The sequence below is a fragment of the Rhamphochromis sp. 'chilingali' genome, assembly GCF_963969265.1.
Source record: "Rhamphochromis sp. 'chilingali' genome assembly, chromosome: 3".
In the NCBI taxonomy this organism is placed as follows: Eukaryota; Metazoa; Chordata; class Actinopteri; order Cichliformes; family Cichlidae; genus Rhamphochromis; species Rhamphochromis sp. 'chilingali'.
The window spans coordinates 13,322,035-13,348,006 of NC_137931.1; the positions used below are offsets into that span (position 1 = coordinate 13,322,035).

Here is a 25,972-nt window from a genome sequence, read left to right on the forward strand (position 1 = left end):
AGCTGAAATAAACCTAAGGTGCCATTCATGTTCTACAAAGGCACAAGTGAGTCAAAATACCGAGAGGAGGTGCTGCATAATTTTTTCTTGCCTCCTCGTTCAGTCATTAACACATCCAGTTCAAGGACACGTTTTCCCCAGAAGGCTTTCACAACCTCTTTGCACCTCATCTGTGATGCTGGGAGTGTCCCCCCATCTAATCCAAGTCACAACTATAGAAAGTTTATGTCATTCAAAAATTAGAAAGAAAAAAAAACTAGGGGAAAGTTGAGAAGATGAAAAAGTAGATGTTTTCTAAGCTTATATGCAACATTAATCCACAATACAGAAACCTGAATCAGTGCAAACAAAATGAAGCACGTTCCAGCACCAGCATTTTTCCTTCCTGCGTGGGAAAAAATAAATAAATAAAATAAATTCAGCTCTTGTTCAATATCGTAGACGTCGCCTTGACATGATTTGTCTGTCAGTGCTGTCAAACATCGGCCCCTGCTGGCTCTTGACACCAGGGGACACTTTGAGATTAATTTATCGTGCCCAGCTTTGCCGTCTATCACGCTGCCTCCGCTTCACACAGTGTGACCGTGAACGTTCGCGCTTTTATTACGTCTTTTTAGAGTAAATGATTAGCAGAGGGCCGGAGAGAAGAAGTCGTAACAAGAGATGTTAGATGCTGCTGTGCAGCTTACTGTAAGGGCAACGACGCTTTAAATTCAAGTAATGGCTGCCGCCGTCCACTCGCACAATATTTTGCATGGATATTATGAGTACTGAAGAGACCCTGAGTGAGCTTCTACACAGGAAAACCAAAGTTATCGGTGGAAACATGATTAGTTTACCATTAAATGTATTAGCAGCAGACATTCTTTTTTTGGGGGGTTTGAAACCAGAGAATTGATAATAAATTATATTCTATAAAATCAAACTACAAGTCTTTCTTTTAGAGTTACTTACATGTGTTAAAAAAGGAAGGAAACAGCTGCCCAAAATTCCTGTGTATGTTCTATCAAAGGATTATCAGCTGAAGCTGAACTAAAGTCAGGCCGTACCTTCATGCAGTACCACTTTGTGCCACAGCATGGTGTATTGAGTCAATATATTTAACCAGTCAAGCGTGATGTTTGCTTATAAATGTATTGTGCAATTTAATTAAAAAAACAAAAAAAAAACAAACTCACACTGATGGTGATGAAGTCAAGAACTCACAAATTCTCATGTATCAAATATGATACACTTGGCGTTACAGGGTTCAAAAACAGTACCTTTAAGTACCTTTATGTGATTTTTAAGCCAGTATCGAGCTTCCCTTCTGCAACGCTCTGTAAACGAGACAGCATCGAATAATGTGCACGCTAAGTCACACCACAAAACAAACAAAAAATTAATAATTCACCATCTATCCAGAATTTCACAACCACGGCAGCAGTAATGTGCAGTTTGATGCTACAAACCGCTGCTTTAATAATAAGCCGTTAAGCTACTGTAGTCTTTGTCATTGTGACAATATTAGCCTTTGATTTGGAGTAGAACAAATTGCTTATTCTATATTTAGGAGATCATTCAACTTGATCTTAAAAATACATTTTAATAAGGACCTGCTCCACCTGTTGAGCGCTATTTGTGAACAGTTGGGAGCATTTAAGAATTAAGAGAGAGAGATCAGCCTTCAGGATGTGGTGGAGACCAAAAATAGACAGAAACTCAATTTGATTTCTAGTTTTGCTGTTAAATGTAAACAAGCAGCTATTGTGTTTAGAGCTTTAGTTTAATAAAAAAGTCAAACCAGCTTTAAGAACGTCAGAAGAGTCAAAACCAAAATTTAGTCCCAGTAAAACCAGACACTAAGAGGCTGACATGAGTATGGAGGTGATTTTTAGGGATGAAGGTCAAACGGGGTAATGTGGTGCGATGACCTACATGGTGTGGCTCTTGTTCTCCACCAAATTGATGTCTCCAGGCTGCAGCTCGGGGATCCACCTCTCCAGCTCTTCAATCCAGGGGTACTTGAGGGACGAGGGCACCACCACCAGGAGGGGCCACTCCTGCCTGAAGGTGTACGCCACTGCGATGGCCTGCACGGTCTTCCCGAGACCCATCTGGGCCCACCAAACAACAACACATGGCGAATGGGGAGAAAAACAAGTCAATTGTGCACTGACTCTGTGGCAAATTGCATATGACGGCTGAGCTGATGTGAGGCCCAAGAGTAATAAGGTCTCAGAATGATTCTAGTGTCAAAACCGATTAAGCACGTGGGAGTGCAGCAGAGGGCTGACAAATTAATTTGGAAGGCATGCAGCAAACTCTCAGGTTCTTTTTTTTGGAAAATAGATTTCCTGAGCCAGCGTTGTGTGTGCTTACCTCATCGGCAATCATACATCTGTAAAACAAAAGGAAAAACTTTATCAGACAGGTTTCACACTTTGTAGAGAAGGTAATGGCTTCTATATATGACAGACGTTACAGTTTACATATAAAGACATCAGGTCCTCCAACTAGAGAGAATCATTACAGAAGCCTTAATAACCTGCAGTCACACCCCAACGTCTCAGACTTTTGTGGGTCATGTACACAAAGTAAAAGTTAACATAAACCAACAGCAAGGATTTCTGGACATACAACAAAACTAAAACTACTAATGTACGTCTGCAGGACTTCTTGCTATTCAATATTTATGTTGTTGTTTCTGTCGAGTTTGAGATACTGCATCTAATGCAGCAGAGTACCTTTGCAGACCACAATGTTTATGTATTTGGGTTCATTCAGTTCCTAAAAACAACAAAAAAAAACCCTCGCTGACTGCTGTAGAAGCCGGTGTTTCACTCTCTGTCTCGTAGGCAGCAACAAATTTAATTCAGGTCAATTCATTAGGGAGAACTTGAGCATTTTTATTTCTATTGAGTAGTGTTATTTGGGATTTATGGTCCCGCATTGGTGCCTGTTTGTCTAACTCTTTGGCTATGCGGGGACAGGGACTGTGGGAATTCAACCAACAGTCCTTCAAAAAGCCAACGGATATGACGATACACGTAAGTAGAATTCTGATTGGTTGAAGAGTTGACTTGAAGAGGAAAGTGAGTCATGGAGCATACCCCAAAGGAGAAGAAGCAAGCTCTATACTGTAAGTATATAAATAATAGAAGCCATCAGATCAGTATTTTTTGGTAAAAATGTTGGTATACACCCGCCCCCAACAATATATGGCAAAGTCCCCGACGAATACGGGCACATTATTACTGTAGCACAAATACAACATACGTGATTCATTCCTATATTTTTGCCATCTACTTTACAGTGTAGAACTCACACAGTGTGCGTGAAAATAAGTGCAATGTAAGAGGAAAGCTTTAAAATGTAACCGTTAACATTTAAATGCATTTAAAAAAATTATACTTCTTTTCCAAACATGAGTGTTACACTACAATCATGGAAGAGCTTTTGGCTCGGTACATTCTCGGGGAGAATGCAGCATTATGACTAACAAGAGCTGAAAAAAATAATCAATTAATCCCATTAGTCAGTCTACGGAAAATGGGCAGCTGCTATGACAATGAATTAATCATTTAATTATCAATCAAAAATAGCTGATTTACTGGTTGCTTATCATTAGGGTCCTAATGTTGTTTACATCTGAAATCCAAGCTTTTTATGGAGGGGGAGATGAGCCATGACTGAACCTATGAACGCTCACCTAACGTGGCTCTCTCATATGACATTGTTTAGCAACCGAACTATGTTATGGATTAACAGATATATCTGCCAAATACCTGTAATCGGTCATTATTACCCCTGATGTGGTTAGCTGGGATTAGTTGATATTTACTGTCACATCAATTCTGATGACTAAATGGAAAAAATAATGAGTTGAAGAGTTAGTAAGTAGATTTTATTTATTTAGGACATTTGTAAAATCCTAAAATTCAAATGACACACATTCACATTACATACATAAATATCAAAGAAACAACCTATTGCAGAGATCAGCAAAAAAAAAGGTCATAAAGAAAGTCGCAGCTGAGGTTTGTCTGAGGTCACTTGGGAGGTCATCCCAGAGTCTTGGTGCAACACCAGCAAAGGCACGACTCTCTTTTGAAATAAGCTTTGACCACCTGGTGGGGAAGAGTGATGGGGAAGCAGACTTCAACGATCTCCAGGGAGTGTAACACAAGACCATTTAAGGCTTTAAACACAAACAGCGCTGCTTTATGCTCCGTCCTGTAATGCACGGGAAGCCGATGCAAGGCTGTCAATGCTGGAGTAATGTAAGCTCTCTTTTTTGTCCCAGTCAATTATCTTACTAAGGCTCTTTGAATTATAAGTTAGCTAGAGATGACTAACTCTAGTACACAGTGCGTTACAGTAGTCCAGTCTAGGTGTACTAAAAGATTGCATAGCCTTTGACAACTCTGTCGACAGCATTTATTAGTTTGTCAAGTTTGGTTCTCCCTGCCCAGTGGGTTTGGGCTAGAGCTGGGCGATAGAACGATAACGATATGTATCGCGATATAACTTTTACTCGATAGAGAAATTAAGCTATCGCGATAGACCTCGCCGCTCTTGTCCTCTTAAGAAAAAAAAAAAAAAAAAAAAAAGGTCAGCCAATCCAAATTAGGTAGCGCAGAGCCGAACCAATCACAGCCGCAGCGTCACGTCGCGTGACTTGTTACGTACAGCACAAGTGCCAAGCCGCACGTGTGTTTGTTTGGGAAGCAGCCAGCGCGTAATGGAGGAAATGAGTGTGCCGACTAGAAAAATCAACCGAGCGTGACCGAAGAGAAAACAGATGATGGTTCCAATGCCGGAGAGATTGTCGAACAGAAGAGCCAAAGAAGTTCCGTAGTGTGAAGGTATTTCGGCTATTTCAAGTCTGACAAAAAACAGAGTAGCGTGCACTGTAAATTGTGCCGAAAGCAAGTCTGGAAATACAATAAACTGGTGCATGCGTCACACTGTGCGCCACGTTATTGTTTCGGTGAAATGAATTTCTACAATACTGTTACTGTTAATTCTACTCTCTGCAGTGTTTAAATGCTTACATATACACACAGTTACTGTCCCTCCACACAGACGACTCGGTTCTGCTTCTATGCCGCAGCTTTGTTTACTATTTCCCACCGAGGCTTCTAGACTTCTGATTGGCCAACATTTCTGCACGGTTAGGAATCTAGCGCCACCTGCTGCTTTGGCATGTTCATAGCAGCGTTTTCCTTCATTTCTGCCTTTATGTGTGGACGGGATTATTTTTTAAAACGAAAACGGAAAATCTCCGTTTTCAAAAATACTCGTGTACGTGTGGACGTAGCCTCAGTCTCTGACTGGAAGCGCTAATTCGTCATTCGGCTTTTGTCAGACTAAAGTAACTGTTAAAACTGTTTGAAAAGCTCAGCTATACAACAAGGAGAGATTGAGAATTTCCTTTTAGTTCTCAGTTTATTTGATATTGACAAAAGTTAGTCAGTTTTGTCTGTTCTTCTGTAAAACAAACTAAGATTTATTTTTAGAATTAATATTTTGTTTCTAAGTGGAATTGACAATTTAGTCTGTTTCGTTTGTTCTATTTTGAAACTTAAACGCTTTAGCGGCTGCCTTTTGTGTAGTTTGCAATATTTGCCTTTATTTATCTGAAAAAGTCTCATGTTCCTTAAGTACATCTACCCTGTTGAACTTATGGGAAATAAATATTTAAATAAAAACAAGCTGCTGATTATTTCACATTTTACTTGTGAGCAACGGCACATTTAAATCTTACAAATATAGTTATTTGGCTCATATCGTGATAGATATCGTTATCGCCTGAAATGAAAAAAAAACATATCGTGATATGAAAAAATCTCATATCGCCCAGCTCTAGTTTGGGCCCATTGTCGTGACCTTGCCTATTCATAAATGCTTCCAACATCATGTCAGAGCAAACAGTGCGACGGAGCGGCTCTGAATGCCTCAGACACCGTCTCTCATTATTCTTTCTCCTCCTCCCTCTCTTCCTCTCCCCATCTCCGCCCCATTTCTCTCTTTCAGCTGAGGAACATGATTAATGTGCACCTTGCCACTGGTGGTTTTTCTAATTGCCAGCACACCGGCCCAGTCAGCGCAATGCACACACACACACACACACACACACACACACACACACACACACACACACACACACACACACACACACACACACACACACACACAGTGTCACACCAAGCGTCTGTGAAAAATGCACACAATAGACATGCAAAAATACACACCAGACACACACACGAACAAAAAGAAGCGAACACATATATGGATACAGTATATGTGCTCGCGCATCCAGCCGCCCACACACACACGCACACACACACAGGAGAGGCAGTGCAGCTGGGGCAGGTGCTTGCCATTTCTCAACACATTAATCATCCTCCTTTAAATAACCTGAGTGTCGTCTTGACGGTTTGAGACTGCGAGCATGCTGCAGTGCTGTTGCCTGACGACGGCACGCTCTCCGTCACAGCACCTTTCTAATGTTATCTCTGAAACCCACAAGCCCCAAAGTGTCAGGAAACGGGCTCCGGTGCCTCCCAAGCTGGCAGTGATGATTTGATGACTTTGACCTCTGCGCGGTGAGGCACGGTGCGGGCTCGGCGTGTAACCCCAATCTTCCAAAGCCCCGTTAAGGCTCTCTTCTGAGGACTGGACCTGTGCTGCTCTCTGGTCAGTGGAGAAAACTGCTCACGAGGTTAGACGCTGGATAAAAAGCTGACTTAAAGGGTGCTTCAGAATGGGATCACTCTGATTGCGCACACAGTTACGGGCTCATAGTGCAGTCTTGCTCTATAGTGTGAATCAAAACAAAGCAGGAAATGTTGAAGCAGGTTCTCACATGTTTTGATAGCATCTATGCCTTGAAAAAGGATATTATAAACCTTAGTTAAACAAAGAAATGTTCAGCTTTTGCTCCCGGCTTTTTTGTGCTCACAAAAAACTGTCAGAAAGCCCTTTTAGTTCTCTTCTTTCCCCACAAGGGAGAAAAATCTAATTACAAAAAAACAAAGCTAGTGTTTCCCAAAGTAATCATAATGTTTTGCTGTTTTTATTGTAGATTTTTAATATCACTACACCTCTGCTGAACTATGGTTTTTATATTCTGTTTTCAGCCACTTCCAGAAAGAAAGGAAGAAGCAGCAGACAGAAAAATAATCACATTTAAAACAGCAATGACCTCTAAAGATGCCGTTCTTCAGGAGCTCTGATTACAGATAATAGTTTCTGTTCATCATATAAAAACAGCAAGGACTGAAAGAATACTGTGCAGCATTTGAGAAGAAATAACATGATTTTCTTGTTGAAATTGAAAGGTTGCTCATTTCCGGATGTCCAGAGGTTTTGCTGCTACATTCTTATTATTGAGGATGTAAGAATCCTGCACGGCAGAAAAAGCCTCCTTCTGCTAACCAGACTCAAAGTGAGGGTCTGACCTTTGGCCAGGCAGTCACCCCCACCACCGCAATCAAATGACCTCGGTCCTCTTTTATTGAGTGATGAAAGAAATCTTAGTTTCATCCATGATTCAGGTTTAAAATGCATAAACAAATCAGCTCAGTTATCAGTACTGGCATTTTCCATTTCAGATAACTTGCACAATTACCGTCATCAAAAGTATAGTCAGTCAGCCATTTTTAGCCTGAAGTTGTTCAAAAACGCAGCAGCCAAACTTTCTTGCTGCTACCAAGAAGCGAGCCCATGGCTGTGCTGTACTGGCAGTTTTGTCGTTGCTTTTAAAACACGGCACGAGCTGTCGCCAGGACCAAACTGGATGGAGCATTTTCATTCCTCGGCCCTAAACTGTTGAACAGTTTGGGATCCGCAATTAGACTTTTCACTCTCTTGATGTTTTTTAAACCTCTGTTCTTCTCCTCAGTCTCCTAATGATCGTCATGGAGCCGTTCCTGACTCTGTATATTGTGCTCATTTCAATAAACACCTTTCTCCTTATTTATAGTGTTTTAAATCACATGTGTCTAATCTCACTGTAAATCCCTTTGGTTAGAGCAGCTCTTGCTTTTAAACGCACGCTATAAATAAAAGACTTGATTTCATAACTGCTAGCTAAAGTTAGCCAACTTTCATCTGCTGACGCTTTAATGTTTACATATGTGCTATGGCCAATGCTAGCTTTTGCCACACATTTACATTCTCTTCATTTCAGGACAAAATATCACAGCTGAATGATGTTCACAAACTGATATCGGGTCATGTGAAGACAGATGCTGCTTTTGGGTTTGAAAGTTAAACTATGGACATATTCAAACTTGGTGAACATGGTCACAGGTGAATCTGTGCAACTTAATTTCATTAACTTTTATTAAGATGTACTCGATTTTATAACTTTGCACTTTGCAACTGCCAGTCTCTTGCCACACATTAAATATAATATGTTCCTTTTATGGTCTGTAGGTGTAGGCGTGCTCTTACATTATGAACTTCATTTTTTTTTGTTATGTTTAATCATAATCTTTTTCTTCTCCTGAGTCTATTACATTACATAAAGTATATGAATGCACTGTAAGTTTGGCCATAACAACGCATTTATTCTTAAAACGTTATCAAATGATTAAGTGAACGTATTGTTTATGTTTCAATGTGTTAAGTGTTTCTCAAAAAAAATAAAAGTATTTTCTCAAATACACAAATTGAACCCAGCAGGCTGGAACATTTATTTACGATGTGCCACCTCCGCACTTTGTTTCTATAAAAACCTCTTTACATCCTGGATGGATACGGTCCAAACAATAGAAAGTTACCTATTAAGGCGACAGGTTACTAATGGTGGGTGAAATTTTTCATGCTGTTTAATGAAATGCATCCCCTGCTGCTTTCACAAAACAAAATCTATCCTATCATATTGATAAAAAAAATTATAGCAAATTTCATGCCTTATTAGGAAGAAATGGAATTTAGAGCACCTTAGGAAGCAAATATGAAAACTAGTTTTTTATTTATAAGGGAGATACAGGACCCAGTCACTCCCTTTAGATTACTGCTAAGACGTGTCAAAAAACAGTCTAATTAATAAATTGCTGCGTCATATTATGGCAAATGCAAAGCTTGATGCATACTAGAAAACAAAAGTAAGTATGATGAACTGCGAAGGCATTCAGGAGACAAAAGGTTGTGATGTTTAAATGATGTTTGCTTTGCTGCGTCACCATGCCTGTCTGAATGACAAAGGAACTGCTGCAGCGCTACTTTAAACTTTGAAACTTTTTTATTCAGTTTCATTTATGTAACACTAAATCACATCAGCAGCTACCTCAAGGTGCTTTATACTGTAAATTAAAGACCCTACAATAATACAGAGAAAACCTCCTCTATCAGACAACCCACTATGAGCAAGCATTTGGTGACAGTGGGAATGAAAAACTCCCTTTGAACAGGAAGAAATTTGTTGTCATTTGCTGCCCTTGCTAGTAGCAGTAGCGGTCTGGACTTTCCTTTGCCTCCAGAGCCTCAATCTCTTTCCTCAGAGATCCTGGCCCATGGTGACATGATCACACAGCTGCTGCAGATTTGTCAGCTGCACATATTTGATGCAAGTCTCCTTTTCCTTCAAATCCATTGCTGAATTGAGATTTGGTAATTGTGGAGGCCATTTGAGTACAATGAACTTATCATCATGTTCGACAAAGCAGTTTGAAATGATCTGAGCTTTGTGACGTGGCACCTGGAAGCAGCCATCATGGATACACCAATAGCGGTCGTTTTCCATTACGCTACAACAAAGCAGGATGTGGAAACGACGGTATACCTGCTGCTCAGTGTATGACTTTCTCTCAGACTTGGGGACTATGGTGTTGTTTTTTGTGTAGCCATTTCCCTTGTTGGCAGGTTTCAAAAGTGGCAGTGCCGATATTCGCAAAGCGGATGCTCCCACGACTCATTGAGTGACGGCACTGACTACCCAATTATGGCATGCAGTCTGTTGACGTCACATTTTCAGATCACCTCAGATGGAATCCTAGGTACCTTAAAAGTACCAGGTACTTCCTCCTAATGGAAAAGCCTAAAAACCATGTTGAGCCATGCCAACCCAAGAAGGTACTAGTGGAAAAGGGTTATATGGTTGTAAAGGGATGGACATGGTCACCAACAATTCTCGGGTAGGCGGTGTCACTTAAGCATGTCAGTTGTTTTCAATGGGCCCAAAGTGCGCCAAGAAAATATCCCCCACACCACCACCTGAACCAGCACTACAACAAAGGATGGATTCACTGCACATGTCCAAACCATCTCTGACTTTATCCCCAAACCACTCAACCTGAGTTATCCGACTGCTCTCTTGCTGCCTCCTAACACACCTTCCCCCTCTTCAGCCAATAGTAGCAGTGGAGGCAGTTATTTTTAACCTGGGCCCAGACTGTTCCAACATACAGATCTGATTCTTTATCACCTGTATGTTTGATTTGGCAAAGCCTTAACCCCGAATGCCCTTCCTGACACAACTCTCCCCATTTATCTGGGCTTGGGACCAACACTAGGAGTACACTAGCTTGTATCCCCTGTGGCTGGGTTACACTGACCCCTGACATCAACAAGTGTTTTTCACCTGGGGAATTGGTGCTCACTGGGTTTTTCCTCTCCTTCAGACCATTCTACAGAAACCCTAGTAAAACATTTTGTCATCATCTGAAAAACTGCCATTCTACATTCAAAGACATTTAAATGACCTTTCTTCCCTATTCTGATGCTGGGTTTGAACTTCAACAAATTCTCTACCATGTCAACATGTTACCAGGCTGATTAGATATTTGAATACTACGCAGCCTACATAAGTGGCCGACGCCATTACCAGCATTTATTCTTATGCTGGTGTGCTGAGGAAACAATGGCACCTGACGACATCGATGTCAGAGTTAACTGAAGTTTCATTTCTAGGATGATGCAGAAAGGTTTTGCAGTTACAGCGTACCAGTGGCACAGACTTACTGTATAAATCTATTTCTATGTGCCAAACAAAATGTCCAAATGAAAGTATCAAAGAGCCTGTGAAAGGGCCTGAATGGGAGGTTGTGTTTAGGTAGGTGTTTGATGAAAAATGGTGTAGTTATTAAGTCAAGTTTCTAAAAAATAAACTCTTAATAAGTAGATTCAAATAAGATAAAATACACTGTTGCTGATTTAGTTGTGGGGTTTAAAGTTTCAGAGAAATGCTCTCTATGAATGATATCCATCGAGCACCAAGCCTCATTAGCCCAAATGATTTTATGAAAGCACTCTGTGTACAGTCTTTATATTAGGAATAGTTATTACGGTTCTGTAAATATGGTTTAAACTCATGCACCTACATTTATTCAGAGAACAAAACTCTATATGTGGGCCATTACAGGGAGAAAGAATACAGCATTGACCTCCTCTGGCATCAGCACAGCATTTCTTATTCAATAAAAGTAGAGGCAGTTCCTTACAATAATATTTAGGACAAATTAGAGCAGGTTAGACTGCAGCACATGGCTGGTTTCAAGCTACGGTCAACACCTTTCATCACCTTAATGAAAGCGACCAGGAGGTCTTAATGGATGCACTTTAACTCAAATTAATGCTGTTGTTTTTTTCACTACCTGGCCCACTCAGAGCAGTATTTTACGTGTACGCTTCTTTAAAATAGCCGAGTCTATACAAATGTCAGCACTTAAATGGCAAACTTCTGCCCAACTTTCTAAACAATACAATCAACCACATCTCATGGGTTTTTATTGTCATACGGTACCGCAACTTTCCCACATTATCCCCCATCTAGCTCCATAAAATTCACTCACCCTCCTACACAGGCCGATACAGCCGACTCCATAAGTATTTGAATTGCAACAACATTTGATGTTTTGCTTCGGTACTCTTGATGCTCTGGATGTGAAAAGAGACAATGACTATGAGATTTAAAGGAAAAATCCGCCCACGTATCCTCCTACGCTGTTAGACATCCAACATCAATCTATGACGTTCAGTGCATTTCAGGAGGTATTTTATAATGAAGGGTTGCCATTTATTCTTCGTCTGTCAGCCTGCCTTGTCTAGTTGCATTTCAGGTAGTGATTTCCTACATTTACCAGAACTGTTATACCCCTTCCTAAAGATCTAGCAAGTCAGCTGCTGCATTATTGCATTCTGGTCTATTCATGTTAGTAGGTAGAAATATTATTTCCGCCTTTTTCACTGTGATATTCAGTTGAATATTAGTATTCATTTCAGTCTCTTTCCAAGGAAACTGAATGAAGAAATGAAGAACAGCAGGGTGGCTCTAATACGGAGAGAATGATCAAGGTTTCTGCCAATAGCAATTAGGGCTGAACGATATATCGCATTTGCGATAATATCGCGACATGATCAAGTGCAATTTTCTAACCGCAAAGGCTGCGATTATACTGCGATTATATTATACAATTCATGGGCTGCATCCTCCTGAGGCCGCATTTGTAGACCGATTACGTCACAGCGACGCGCCGAAGGCTGTCCAAATTACTACCATATCCCAGAATTCATAGCGCGGCCCAGCCAAACTCCAGTTTCCAGCAATGGCGGCCGCTACTAAGTTTTAAAATTACTCATACTAATCTTTCTGGGTCACAAAATAAACTTTTAACATATTTTCAGGCGAGAAAGTAGTTGTGTAAACATCAAATATCTGCTCGGTTTATCAAGATATCCCATATTTGCAAAAGTGCTTCGACGTTTTCAGAGGCGTCTGCTACCCACCAGCTCGACAGCTAGCCGGGAGCTCGAGGGTTACTGATGCGGCCGAGAACGGCACAACTCCCGGCACATCATTTTCAGATCACCGCGGAGTTTCGCTGCTCGGGTTAAACGTAATAAATAAGTCACTTAGACAACCTAAAAAAAATTTTGTTGGGCTTTTTTCAGTGTTTTGTTTGTTCGTGAGTAAATCGGTTTGGCTGAGATTAAAGTTATTAGATTAGATAAAATAAAACTTTATTAATCCCCCGGGTGGGTTCCTCCTTGGTTTTCACACAGCTGACTAAACGTCAAACAGAAAACTTATTAAACAGAAGTATGAGACAGTCGAGAATTTACACCAGTGTCTGGTTATATTTTAGATAGCAAGAAGCAGACGGCCGAGTTTATTAAACTCCACCGAGACAGCGGTGACGCTAATCAGAACTAGCCTTCTGATTAGCTAATCAGAAGGCTAGACCGTCCAATTTCACGCCTTTAAACTTTAAAGGCGTGTTTGTGTGTGTGTTTATACAATTGCTATTATGTTTGCACTTTATGTGTAATGTTACTGACTGCAGAGATCAGTAAGATGTGTGTATTTTTTATTTATTAGTTTTATTTATTTAATATTATTTTTTAATTGAATGACTGTCTAGTAGTTCACAGATGTCGAAAAACTGAGTGTGGTAAAGCCACTGATTTTGTTTATGTATATTTCTGCAATCTGCACATTGTACTGACTTTCATTTTAATGTTTACACCAGGGTTCCTTGTCAGCACTTTATGCTCAGATGTTTGTAAGCTAAAAATAAACTATTGTGTATGTTCAAATATACTGTTGTGATTGAAGAAGTTAAATAAAAATGTCAGTCATCAATTCATGCATCACCTCATGTCATCATAACAGAGGTCTGTCTTCCAGGAAAGAACAGTTTAAAATTAATGTAATATAGTATTGGCCATACTATATGATGTATTGCTTGTCTTTGTTTAATAATACAGAAGACAAATACCTTAAAAAATAATTGCATATCGCATCGCAATCGCAATATTGGGGCAAAAAATCGCAATTAGATTATTTTCCATAATCGTTCAGCCCTAATAGCAATTGCATTTTAGCTTGTGGTCTCTGTCTATGCTCTCAAAGTAAGATTTTAACCTCTTAGCCTCTTTTGATGTCTACTGTTGCAAATATAGCATGTCCGTAACTGAGAACCGTAACAAGATGGACCAAGCCCATTAAAATTTGCATTTCTCCATGTACTCAATATCTAAAAGCAATAATCTGCACTTAAAAAGAAATTTAAAAAAAAAAAAACAACAAACAAGCATTCAGCTAGCTAGCCATCATAAAAAAGCATAATAGGCATTTTCATTAGCTTTTTAAAAAAAAAAAAAGAAAAAGAAAGAAAAAGAAAAAGAAAAACACTAAAAGTTAGACCCAGTGTCATGCAGTGATGGAGAATCTCCAAAATAAAGGTCCATTCATGGAAGCCAAACAGTCAAACAAACACAGTTTTAGATCAGCTTTATAAGCTTTAGCTTAGCTTCATTAGCTAGCCAAAAAAAACTAACAACTAAAAAACACAGTAGGAACCAGCTAACTACACTAAATGGACAAAGGTACTGGTACATTACACATGTAATGCATGCTTTCAAAACTGTACGTAAAGGCAGACTGTGTGGCTGGATGCATGATTTTATACAAATGTAGTGTGTTCGAACAGTTTTGTCCACGTAGCGTAGCTTACTACCTAAAGTAACTGAACATCAAGGCTCAGGCACATTTTCTGGTTGATTATTTCTGCTTTTAACTTTAAATACACATAACAACAGAAAAAAATCATGTTAACTTTATGTGAATAAAGCTCAACAGCTGCGTCTGTTAAATCTGTGGCTATTACTTTCATTCCTCAAAAAAATCCAAAACGGTGTGGTGTGCTGACTGGCTTGGAATACATCTGTTAAAAAACCCTGTTAAAAAAAACCAAAAATCAAACTATTGCTCGAAGCCAAGCTTTTAATAATCAACTGATGGTATTAGACTTTGGCAAATACCTGCAGCTCTGTCCTAATATTTACCAGATATGGAGAGTTTATCCTACATCAGCTCCAATCTGTTTCAAGTTAGGATTTTCTATATACAGCAGTTGATATTTTCTCATCTGAGTTTAGTGTGGAAATATGATACAAATAATTATGCCAATCAAATACAGAGTTTTTTTTAGTATATCTTAATATTTAATTTTAAAAAGTGTTAATGTCTCCTTTCTTGGCATGCATTACATTCATGTGAAAAAAGTGTAGACACAAACAGAATCTAAATGAAGCTCCAATTTTATTGTTTAAAAAGATTACTCAAAGACTCAAAAGCAGATTTGCCAATTTTATATTCATATTTTTGTTTAAAATTTATTACCACCACACCAAACCTGACATGCCTGTTATATGTGTTAAGTAATGAAAATGATCTTAATCACAAAAAAATTACAACCTCCCGCTACCTGTAGTCTCTTCTGCTAATACCATTTGTGCTAGTCTCCAGAGAGAAACGGTGCCTGCGCTGCTCTTCCCGCCACACTGATGCCAATTGACTGAGGTAGCTGTCCGCACGGTGCAATGAGAGCCAATTGACTCCTGACCCAACGTGTAACAAAGCACTGCCTCCCAGTGTTCCTGAATCAATATGGCCGCGTTGCATCAAAGCAGAGCCCCTCAGATTGGCTCCTCCTGCGCTGACCTTCCCGAGAACCCACATGTATATCGACTGGTCAGGGAGGAGGAAACGGGCAAGTCCCGGTCGGTTCCTACAGTTAATGCTCCATGCATACAAACAGTTGGGGGCAACTCAGAAGCTTTTTGTGGATACCCATTTTCATAGCTACAGTCTTACAGTCTTCTGAACATCTGGATTTAGAATATATTCTTCTTGACATACTTTTTACATTTTGTAGCGTGGTAAGAAATCTCCGTTCTCACTGCACTAAAGTGGAGCTGAACCGTCTACTTTAAAACTCCATTAGGGAAATTATCGGTGCAAAGATACCATCCTATTTGACTAAATCACACACTGATGCTATAGTGGAAGATGTGTTATACTGCAGAGCTTCTCTGTATCCTCAAATGAACATCCCCATCATCATCATCGCCGTCATCATCATCAGGAAGTGAAAAATCAAAGCACCAATGACAAACAGAACCTTTGAAGTGCTAGGAGCTTATCTTCCAGCACAGCATCACAGACTGAATGTTGTGCAAAAGATAATCAACTTTATGCACTCGATTAGCATTACCTTGGAGGACTTATGGATATTCAGGGGAAGCTTATTCACATTTAACGCCAAGACCACTGACTATCCTTAAAGCCAGATCTTGCATATACATAAGCCATACCATCACAGGAGTGCCACATTTTCTTCCTGTGTGTGCATGCACATCACATATTGACAAAAACTCACCGATTTCACACTCTTAAAAAGATTACTCTGTAGCCCTACACATGCCCAGAAACTCTACAAGGTCTCTTAAAAGAGGCCAAATAAAACTTCTGTTTGTGCCTTTTTACAAATGATAAGTTGAACTCATAAGCAGTAAAACACACCATTTCTTAACTGCTGCCTCGGCCTTGGGGAAGTGCACAGGTATAACTGCACACGCTGTACATTGTTGTTATTGTTGTTCTTATAATCCCACTGCTGAGGTCTGAGCAATAAATCAAATTTTATTTTCCATCACCAGCTTGGATTCGAGTAATGAATAAAACAAAATGAAATTGAGATTAAAAACAATTATTATTCTTTATTTCTTTAGCAATGATGTGTTTTCTTGTTTTGTGCGTTGTTGTAAATCCACCCCACTTCTCTCCTTTACTGAGGTGCTCTTTTGCCCCACACTAAAAGCACAGATTCAATCACTGTGTAGTTCAGACTGGGCCATGATAACAGCGGTCAGCGTGGTTTATCTAGAGAAAGTAAAAGTCAGCCTTGCACGCCATTGCCCTGGCCATGACTACATGTTTTAAGACTAACGTAAGGAAAGTCTTTGTATGACTTCTGTCTTCTAGGTGGTCAAGGGGACAAGCTTTAGGATCCAACAACAAAACCAATACAAACACAAGTACCCCGCATCACAGTTTATTCCATGTATTTTTCACATAGCTACAACACGTGGTCAGTAAAGCTCTGCATAGCATCTACGGGCTACCATGTTGGGACCTTCATGTGCAGGTTTCTTAAGAGACACCTTCACTGTCAAAAACGCCCCCAAGTCCTGGCTTAGTGCTCGACCGGACGGCCCTGTGCCTTCCACTGCATCAACCTTATTTTTTACATTTATTTACTTAGTTTGCATTCAAAATTAATCCCAAAGTTCATGGAAATCCACTGTTAAGAAGGTAAAAATGTTCAAGTTCAATAACGTGTGATGCTTCGAAAGCCAACCTAGAATCATGTAAATTACCAGTAATCTCAAGACTGACCACAGCTGTCTTTATTTGCCAAAGTAAACACTCTAAAGTACTTAATACCAGGTCATATGTCATTCAATAGGATTCCTCATTGGTAGCCGTTTCACTTGCTTGCCAGGAAATTGCTCCCTTCACATTATCAGCAGTTATTTTGCCCTTAGCTGCAGAATGATATTTACATCCCGTAGCCTCAGGTTGGCAGCTCACTCTGAATCATTTCAAGTGTGGATGCAGCTTAAAGCCCAGAAGTTTGAAGTATGACAAGCAGCGAAAAGTAAAAAAAAACAAACAAAAACAAAACAGGAATAACATTTTGACATCTCAGTTTAGGTAAAAATGGACCAAATGGGAGTAGATCCTAATTTCCAGGTGGCCAACCCTTTCATCTAAGTTTGATGAAACCAGGCTTGGATTGGAACTACTTGGTAATGGACTGGTTTGGTAACACCCATTCACTCACATTCACACATTCCTAAGTGCTTTTATTCCAACACCGAGGGGCAACTAGGGGTTCAGTGTTATGCCCAACGATACTGTGACATGCAGACTGTAGCAGCCAGAGTTCAAACCATGAACCTTCCAATGAGATAGAGATAGAAAGATAGATGACCTGCTCTACCGATACCTCAGTACATGTTTTTCTTTGTTCAGTTTGAAGCATATAAAAATATCCCACAAGCAACATTTTTCATTTTCTTTCGCAACATGCAGTTGAAAATAGCCGTGTGAGTCATAGAACTCATGCATATACGCTTTACACTTCCTCTGCTGGTGCTCAACAGAGTTAATTGATAAAATAGGTCTGGCTGTGGAGGCGTCCAAAGACAGATCTTTAGCCAAGGGATGAAAAAAAGCACATCTACATGTCAAAATATTCTGGATAACTAATGAAATTGATGCTTATCTGTGTTGCAGCAATCCACCTAGACACAATAAATTGACCTGGCCTAGCAGGCTGGGCACTAAATAAAAACATTACAGTTTATTTTTGTGCACTGAGGAGGAGTAACTGTGCTGTCCTTTGTAACAGTGAGTCTTTTCTAAAAAGAACATTTTATGAATTTTGAAATTGTTACATAATGAAGAAAGCTGAAAGAATATCACATGAACTGACCAGGCACTAGACATAGTGTACAGTTTATGATTATAACAAAGAAAAAGAAAATCAGCTAATCGGTGTAGATTCAGTGCATTAAAATCCAAGAGAACTAGCATGTTTGATCTACTACTGTCGACCACTGTCCCCTTTAAGGTGCAGCTAGTCTCCTCCCATATGCTTACACAACACATCTGACTTGAAAACATCTTCACAGAAATCAAATCAATACTTGCAGAGGTGGAGTGTAATGTCGAAAACAGAGCGGTACTCCTCTGTTCTCTGTAGGTCTACATTCATTGACGACTATCTTTAGTAGCTATTATTGATTTGCAAGATGTAAATTTCATTTTAAAATGACTGGACTGTTGCCGGGGGTGTCACCACTCACCGTCCGCTCCTCGATAAAGCAAACTCCACTCCCTCCCTTTGGAAAGGCATCAGGCGGTGCAGGAGCTTGTGAGGAAGGCCTGACAGTTGCTCCGACCATCTTGTATCACAGCAAGAGGCCTGTAGGCCATTATCATCCATTTCCATTAGCAAGTCCTCATCAGTTTCTCAGTACTTGCTCAGTCGGCTCCAATTTGAATCTGGAGGACAAAAAAAAAATAAAAAAAAATTGTTAAACCAAAATGTACTTGGATTAGCATCTATTGCACAACATATTTAGTTTAGCACTCTGACTGCTGATTTTGTAGTAATGGTGAGTAACTTTCCCCTGCAGCCTTGGTAGCATTGACAGGAATATCATTATTAAATGCTGGATGATGAAGCACGGTGATAGTAAAAGTTGCCTATCTCAGCCACCTCCAGTCACAACACAACAACACCTCCTCTGTGTTGCCTCATCATTTGGGTCAGTCCTGGAAGTGTCTGCTGCCATATGTAATCACAGCCACCGAGACAGGCACACCAGTGACCCAACAAAACTATGACTGTGGCTAAGAAGAACTACTAAGCACAGAAAGTTGGCACTACCTGCGCTTAAGAGCAGAAGGAAGGTCTATCATTCATGTCTATTGGTATGTAGCTGGTTGGTATCACATGAAAGGAATGACCACTGTGCAACTGAGTGTGCAAATGAAAAGTGAAAAAACTTTTCATTTCATACCATGAGGGTATTTTGGGCCAAATATTCAGATTCTTTTGTGCAAATATTAAAAAAAGAAAGAAAGAATACTCTGGAAACAGGCCTGGAAGACATATCAAACAAAAAGACAAGTTAGGGGCTGAGGCCTGCCAAAGTAGCAGCCAAACACTCCATGTACCGGTGGGCAGATCCATCCAAGTACTGATAGCTTCAATGCCAATGCGGGTATCAGTATTGGATCAATAGCGCGATCGGATCGGTACTTTGTTCCCAAGTCCAGTATGTAGCCCACTGAATTGTGTTAAATAAATCATAATAATTATAATAAATTATAAATAAATCAATGAAAAAATGTGTTAACCTTTTTGTGTGTTACATGTATTTTTACAGCCTATAGCACATGTAAACAACAGAATCAATCAGAATCCTGTAGTGGTTATTAAAATGTGTTCAGAATTTGGCAAATTGAGGATGATTCAGCTCATAAATCATGACATACTGCTCCCCTACATAAGCTGCCTTTATAGGTTAAAGGTATTAGTATAGGTATCAGCAATATTGGCCAAGTATTTACTTGGTATCGTATCGGCACCAAAACGCAGCATTAGCGCACAGCACTAACCCCGTTAAAAACTTCAGCGAGTCTGTAGCATCCTTAGCTAGAGCTAGTAGAGGACACAGGAAGTTATGATACTGCCTATAGAAATAAAAGCACCACCTAATTAGTTACATTAGTTACACTCCTCGCTGCTCTGCTGCTTCCTAGCTATTCTGTAACTAGATATTGTTATTAAGCTTTTATGTTTACCGTGTTCACATGCTTCTAGCACAAGCACCCATTTATTGCTATCCTGTAATGAACTCAAGAGAAATTTAGTCACATGGCAGAAGTGTTAGCAAAAAAACCCAAAACAATACAAAAAGAATTAAATAAATACATGAACGGTATTTTCGGTTGATTTATATATGTAAGGTTTCTCCTACCTAGTGATAGTGCGCAATGACGCGAAGCAATAAAACAGCAGACTGAACTAAAAGGCCAGGATGGTTTCGCGGCAAATTCAAGGTACACTCGGTTTATATCACCCGGCATCCGCTACACTTAAGTACCGGTGACTATCCCGTGTAACTTCCTAGCACTTATTTAATTAAATCGCAACTCGACTGACGGTGTGAAAAACACATATTTGTTTGGGGATGTGTGAAGGAAAATGACGAAACTGTCTGAGAAACTGCTTGTCTGATTCCTGGCACAAGTTAATTAAAACAACAACAACAACCACCACTAAACGTGACATATTTTCAACACCCTGCGTGTCGAGCGTGAGGAGCTGACGCAGTCAGCCTGCTGCTGGACGCTGCCTCTTCACTCTGCCACAAACACTAGCTACTTCACCCTCGGTGGAGACAACAGCGCCTGTTCACCGATTGTAAACCGAAGCGGTAAGGCAACGTAAGATATTTGCAGTATCCTGTCCTGCATTTACTGGTTTGCGACAAATAATGTTAAGTGGGTAGTTGTAATCATGCAACACGGACTAGTTACCAGTAAGCACCTCTCTTTGCTGGAGTGAGAACGCTCAGGTCGCCGGTGTTTGGCCGTTCTCAAGCGTTAGCAAGTCACGGTGCCAGGTAAGAGTCGTTAGCTTAGCCCCGACAGGATTCAACGCCAAATGTAGCTCCGTTTGCTCCCGTGCTCCTCGGCTAAAGCACACACCTCGTAACCAGAAACCACATCTGAACTGTAAGCAGACACACTTCAATTCGGCGTTCGTCCACAAAACCAAACAGCCGTTGTTAAATTACAGGGTATTATTCAATAACTTTTAGGCCTGCTTCGACTGTGTCTGTCCTAGTAATCTGCCGCAATGGGTGGTTGACTGACGCTGTTAACCAGTTGAATAAATTAAGCTTTAATTGAATTGTTGAACTGCTTGGCTGGATATTTCGTTGGCCGAATTTTAGTCCCAATAATTTTTTTTACCAGAGCAAAACGTTTCATTCTGTCTGGGGTTTGTAGGTTTGCCGATACAAAGGTAACATTAAATTACCAGGTTTGTAATGGAGCTCGGTGTGACAAAGTCGATGTTGCAAAACTGATTGTTTGGCTGAATCTGATTAAATCAGAGTAATCAATTAGCAGAGTAAATGCGTTTGTTTTGAATTGATTCTTCCAACCTTCCTCTGTGCTTTGACTCGTGTCTTGGTTTATAGGCTGGGAGCAGAGAAAAACAACTCCCGTTATTATTAGTGAATTACACATATGGTTGAGCGGTTTAGCTAGAGATAACCTTGGAGTCTAACAAAAAGGATCTAAAAAGGTTGATTTTGTATTCAAATAAGAGTTCATTCATGTAATTTGGTAGTGTAACTCTTGATTCAAATTCACTCAGAAGTCTGAATATGACTAATGATAATGAATGAACGCACTGAAGTAAAGCAGTTTAGTAAAGCTCTATTATTCTTGTAAGAGGACAGTACATCCTGATTTGAACTTGTAAAAGGCAACCAATCAGACATCCAATAACCCAGTTTGGTAGTTGCTTAATAAGTAAGCTATAACCATAATAATTCAGATGCACACAGTTATCGCTTCATTGACTTAAAGAGACAGAAATGGCCATAAAAGCCTCCAAGTTGCCACCAATGAGGCTGAGCGTCATGATAGTATCATTTTCATTACAGTACCAGTGGAGCCTGGTGGGCAGAGAGTGGATGCTGGTTCAGTCCCTGCGGCTGCTGTTTCCCAGAGTGGAGATGTTGTGCTGTGCAGCAACGTGCTCCATATTGTATCACATTAACATTCCCTTATGCTGAATTATTACCATAATTGATTTGGAGATCTTTCAGTTGGTTTTTTCTGTGCTAGAGCGATAAATTTAAGACGTTTTTACCGGCTTGGTGAGTGCACACATTAAGATCACCGCTCAGATTCTCTCTTATGACTGCCTGCGTTCCCCTCCGAGGCTTAAAATAAATGCTAATAATTGTTTGCCAAAACAGTTTCACCCGCCGGCTGCTCAGGCCACAGCAGCCCACTGCTCTGTTGACCATTCATTACGCAGGTTTAGGCCATATTCGGAGCTGATGACATTATCCGATATTGAGGTTGAGGTTGCCGTGTAATAGCTTTCATCAAAGATGTGGCCCCGATGACTAAATAATTCATCGCCTTCCAGGGAAGGTGGAAAAAAAAACCTCTCATTCCTATAATATTTGGCTTGAGCCATTAAATAATTCATCCCCTCGATCCATAAATTGTTTGTTCAATTGGTGACCTTTTCATGGGATTAAGAAAGCACAATAATAAATTCTTCAGAGACCTGGCATAACGAATGGTACAATTATGAGGCAGGATTGGATCGGATCGTTTGTCGCAGCCTGCTGTTGGTTGCTAAGTGACAGCAGGAACTTTTCCGCCCACTGTGTTTGCTCCTAAAAGTCTGAGTGACTGAAAGGACAAAAACAATCACATTATGGCAGTCTAGACTTCGGCTGCGCATAGGACCTGTTTGTGACTTCCCGTGTCTTTGACAGCCTGTCAGTCACTTAGTGATGAAAGTGTCTCATGAAGTAGATTATATTCACCATGCAGCTATTAGCATCCCCTCTTCTTTGCATGTACAGAGGACAGAAGAACTTTCTTTACTTAATAAAATAAACAAAGCAGATGGAGGAGGCCCTAATTGTTTTTCCTGTTAACCCCTCAGAAGTTATGAAAGGCAGGCTCAAAATGGAAGCTCTTAAGGGCGATTTGTAATCATGCGCACTGCGCAGCCTGAATTCTACCTTCACAACTCTTATGTTCTAGATCCAAAGATTTATGGTTTTCTACTGCATTAATTTTCTGTCTTATTTGCAACAATATTGTATTTAATTGTTAAATTTGGTATTTTCTTTGTATATTTTTATCACTATTTCACCGTTATATAGCATCCCTAACTGGAATAGGTGGCACTCGCAGGGATCATTTTGTGCCAAAGAATAGTCATGTGAGGCGTGAATCGCCCCTTTTTATGTCACAGACCCTAAAGCAAAGAGCCCGGTTTAGTAAAAGAAATTTGATAACAACTGTTTGATAACCGTTATCTCTCACAGGGGTTTTCGGTTTTGTCAAGCCAGCTAACGCAAAGGAAACCTGGCTGGGCGTACTATAAACTTACTTCATAGTATACCCCTCAGGTAAAGCTAGCAAGTCACAAGTCTGCCACAATTATGTGCTGTCCTTTGAAAGCAGTTTGTGATTGGTGGGGGCAGGTGTCTTTGATGAATATGGAGTTACATTTTTGCTTAAAATGTTGCATCTCTAATATTGCCTGAATATCGGTATCCTTTTGACTGATACCAGCTACTGATATGTCACCTCTATTTTGGGCAGGTTTAAAAACACACAAAAAATTGGACAAATTGTTTGTCTAAACATTGTATCAGCTCTCAATTTCACATCACTTCATCTCTACTGTGTAACTCTCCTGTTACACTGTACAGTATCAGTTTTGCACTGGCAAAGTGATAAAAACTTGTGTGATGAGACGAAGAGCTTTTTAAACAGGTTAGTTACTAGACCTAGTTTACACAAAAATCTTTGTTTCCCCACACATAGAGTGTGAAATACATTCCAACAACAAACAATTCAAAAGAAAAAATATTGGTTATAGGCTGTATTGTCATGTTAATACATCGGTATTGGCACAGAAATTGACTTTTTATTTATTTATTTATTTTGCTTTTCTGCCAAGTAGTTTTCCCTTTTTGTCTTTGCACCGTACATCATCTATTTGCTGGTGAAATTTTTTTTAAAAAGCAATGACAAAGGTTTTCAAACACATCATTATTTTTTTTGATATGAAAATAAATCCAAAACCTAAATATATGAACTGAAAAAAAATCAGTATCTGCCCAGAACGTGACAATCAGTGAACCCCTAATTCACCAATTATGCATTTATTATGTTGTTGTTTTTAAACGAAATGTCTTATTGCAGCACATTTCCTTTCAGTTGCAGTAACAGGAGGTATTTCAGGTGTTGTCTATCTCTGAGTCAGTGGGATTAGCTGTAGCCTTGATTTTTTTTTTTTTTTTTCGTGCGAAAAGCAGGGTGCCAGCTTGAATGGGAAGGTAGCCCAGTGAACAGCTCGGCCTCTCAGCGGCCAGCGCCTCCCCATCGTCTCTCCACCTGCTCTTTGAGCACCTAGCTGGCTGCAGAACCGTCGCTCCTGTCTCCTATCTTCTCCTCCTCCCCTGTTTGCCGCCTCTCTCTCCTTTCTCTTTCCTCTGAGCACCTTTCTTTGTGTTTTCTCTATCTCCCGCCCTCCTGTTTTCTCCTCTTCCTCTCTGTCTCCTTCCATCTATCCCATGTCCCTAGCTGCCCTTTTTCCTCCTCATCATCCTCCTTCCCCCGCCTCTATCCTAAAGCAGCTAATGAAGAGCCCCATTTAGCCGGTGACTTTGGTTCAGTCCGCTCTGTAGTGCCGGCCGGCCTCGGCCGCCGTGACTGGTTGTTGAGGCTCTGACATCACACAGGGGCCAGCTGTTGATTTGGCGCTGTCTCCAAGGCTGGCTGGCTTGATGGGTTGTGGCAGGTAGACTTGCGCTCTCCGTCTCTCTCTCTCTCTCTCTCTCTCTCTCTCTCTCTCTCTGTGTGACACCCACACCCCTCGTCCTCTCCCTTTACACTCTCCTCTCCCTGTCTTCCACCCTCACTCAGTGGAGCGAGCGTACAGGAGGCAGCTGCCGAGGAGCGAGCTGGGAGGCAACTCCAGCCTCCTCTCCAGCAAATTGTGCCTCCTGTACAATGGAAACTAAGCGGTCGCATAGCAGAAAGGATGGAGAGCAGAGCTGCCAGGCAGGTACGTCCTGCAGCACTTTGACAGTGAGCAGACACGACTTGGGTACAGTTAGTATTACTTGTTCTGTTCCTGCGCTTTTTGAACAATTTCTTCATGTACTTTTTGAGTAAGGTTGATTTTCCTCTATATATTTCCTTTTGTTCTGCTTTTTTAAAAATGTCTTCTGCATCAGCTTTCCTGCCTCTCTTCTGTCATTGCAAGGCATCCAGTCAGTAAGCAAGCGTGGGGTCTTTCTTCCTTTAGCTTGTTAAACTAAGCACAACACGAGCTGCGCTGTGCCGTCAGCGGCGTGTTACTCGCTGAAGCTCGAGCATTTCCAAATCTCCTGGCTGGTTTGCTCAGCTCCGCTTCTGCTTTTCATTACGAGGATAATTAACAGAGATCAGCCAATAAGAGGCTTCGCTCCGCACTGTTTTTTTTTTAAGTTTTTTTTTTTTTTTAGCCAACCGTCGTCCTCTTGTTTCCCTCGTTTCCTCCTTGTTTGTTCTGCAGGTGTTCTCTTACAAATTGACTTTTAATGACTCTCACAGACTTTTTGAGTGCTTCCTGTCCCATAAGGCTCCATAGATTAAAACTGCCAGGCTTGCATGTTAGTTTTCTTTGTTTACTGTTTCTAGTACTAATTGCTTAGATTGATATTCCCTGGAAGCTCTCCTATGGGATAGGTAATGGATTACCTCCATGCTCCACTGTGGATTTAATTTATTAATGCTGGCTGGCTGCACCTCTGCTGTGCCGCGCTGCCTTTTGCGACCTGGAGGCAGAGCGAGCAGCGC

The 25,972-nt window shown here is 40.5% G+C and overlaps 2 protein-coding genes across 15 annotated transcripts in view; one reads left to right on the forward strand and one right to left on the reverse strand.

The window, feature by feature from the left end:
* zranb3 (zinc finger, RAN-binding domain containing 3) overlaps window positions 1-20,999 on the reverse strand; it is a 127,989-nt gene extending 106,990 nt beyond the window's left edge. For 2 of the 5 annotated variants that reach the window (XM_080878120.1, XM_080878116.1), the window contains exons 1-4: window positions 20,332-20,414; window positions 18,649-18,847; window positions 2,362-2,380; window positions 1,918-2,096 (exon numbers count right to left, since the gene is read on the reverse strand). In XM_080878120.1, the coding sequence (XP_080734246.1) occupies window positions 1,918-2,096; window positions 2,362-2,380; window positions 18,649-18,794 (344 nt within the window). In that variant the 5' untranslated portion in view covers window positions 18,795-18,847; window positions 20,332-20,414. Of the gene's footprint in view, window positions 1-1,917; window positions 2,097-2,361; window positions 2,381-18,648; window positions 18,848-19,969; window positions 20,014-20,331; window positions 20,415-20,893 lie in introns of those variants that run through there. The other 3 variants (XM_080878117.1, XM_080878118.1, XM_080878119.1) reach the window with 3 other exon arrangements.
* The window catches only part of r3hdm1 (R3H domain containing 1), a 52,566-nt gene continuing 47,246 nt past the window's right edge, over window positions 20,653-25,972 (forward strand). For 7 of the 10 annotated variants that reach the window (XR_013971083.1, XM_080878125.1, XM_080878121.1 and 4 more), the window contains exon 1: window positions 20,653-20,790. The gene's annotated coding sequence lies outside the window, so the exon portion shown is untranslated. Of the gene's footprint in view, window positions 20,801-20,846; window positions 20,980-25,045; window positions 25,197-25,972 lie in introns of those variants that run through there. The other 3 variants (XM_080878124.1, XM_080878123.1, XM_080878122.1) reach the window with 3 other exon arrangements.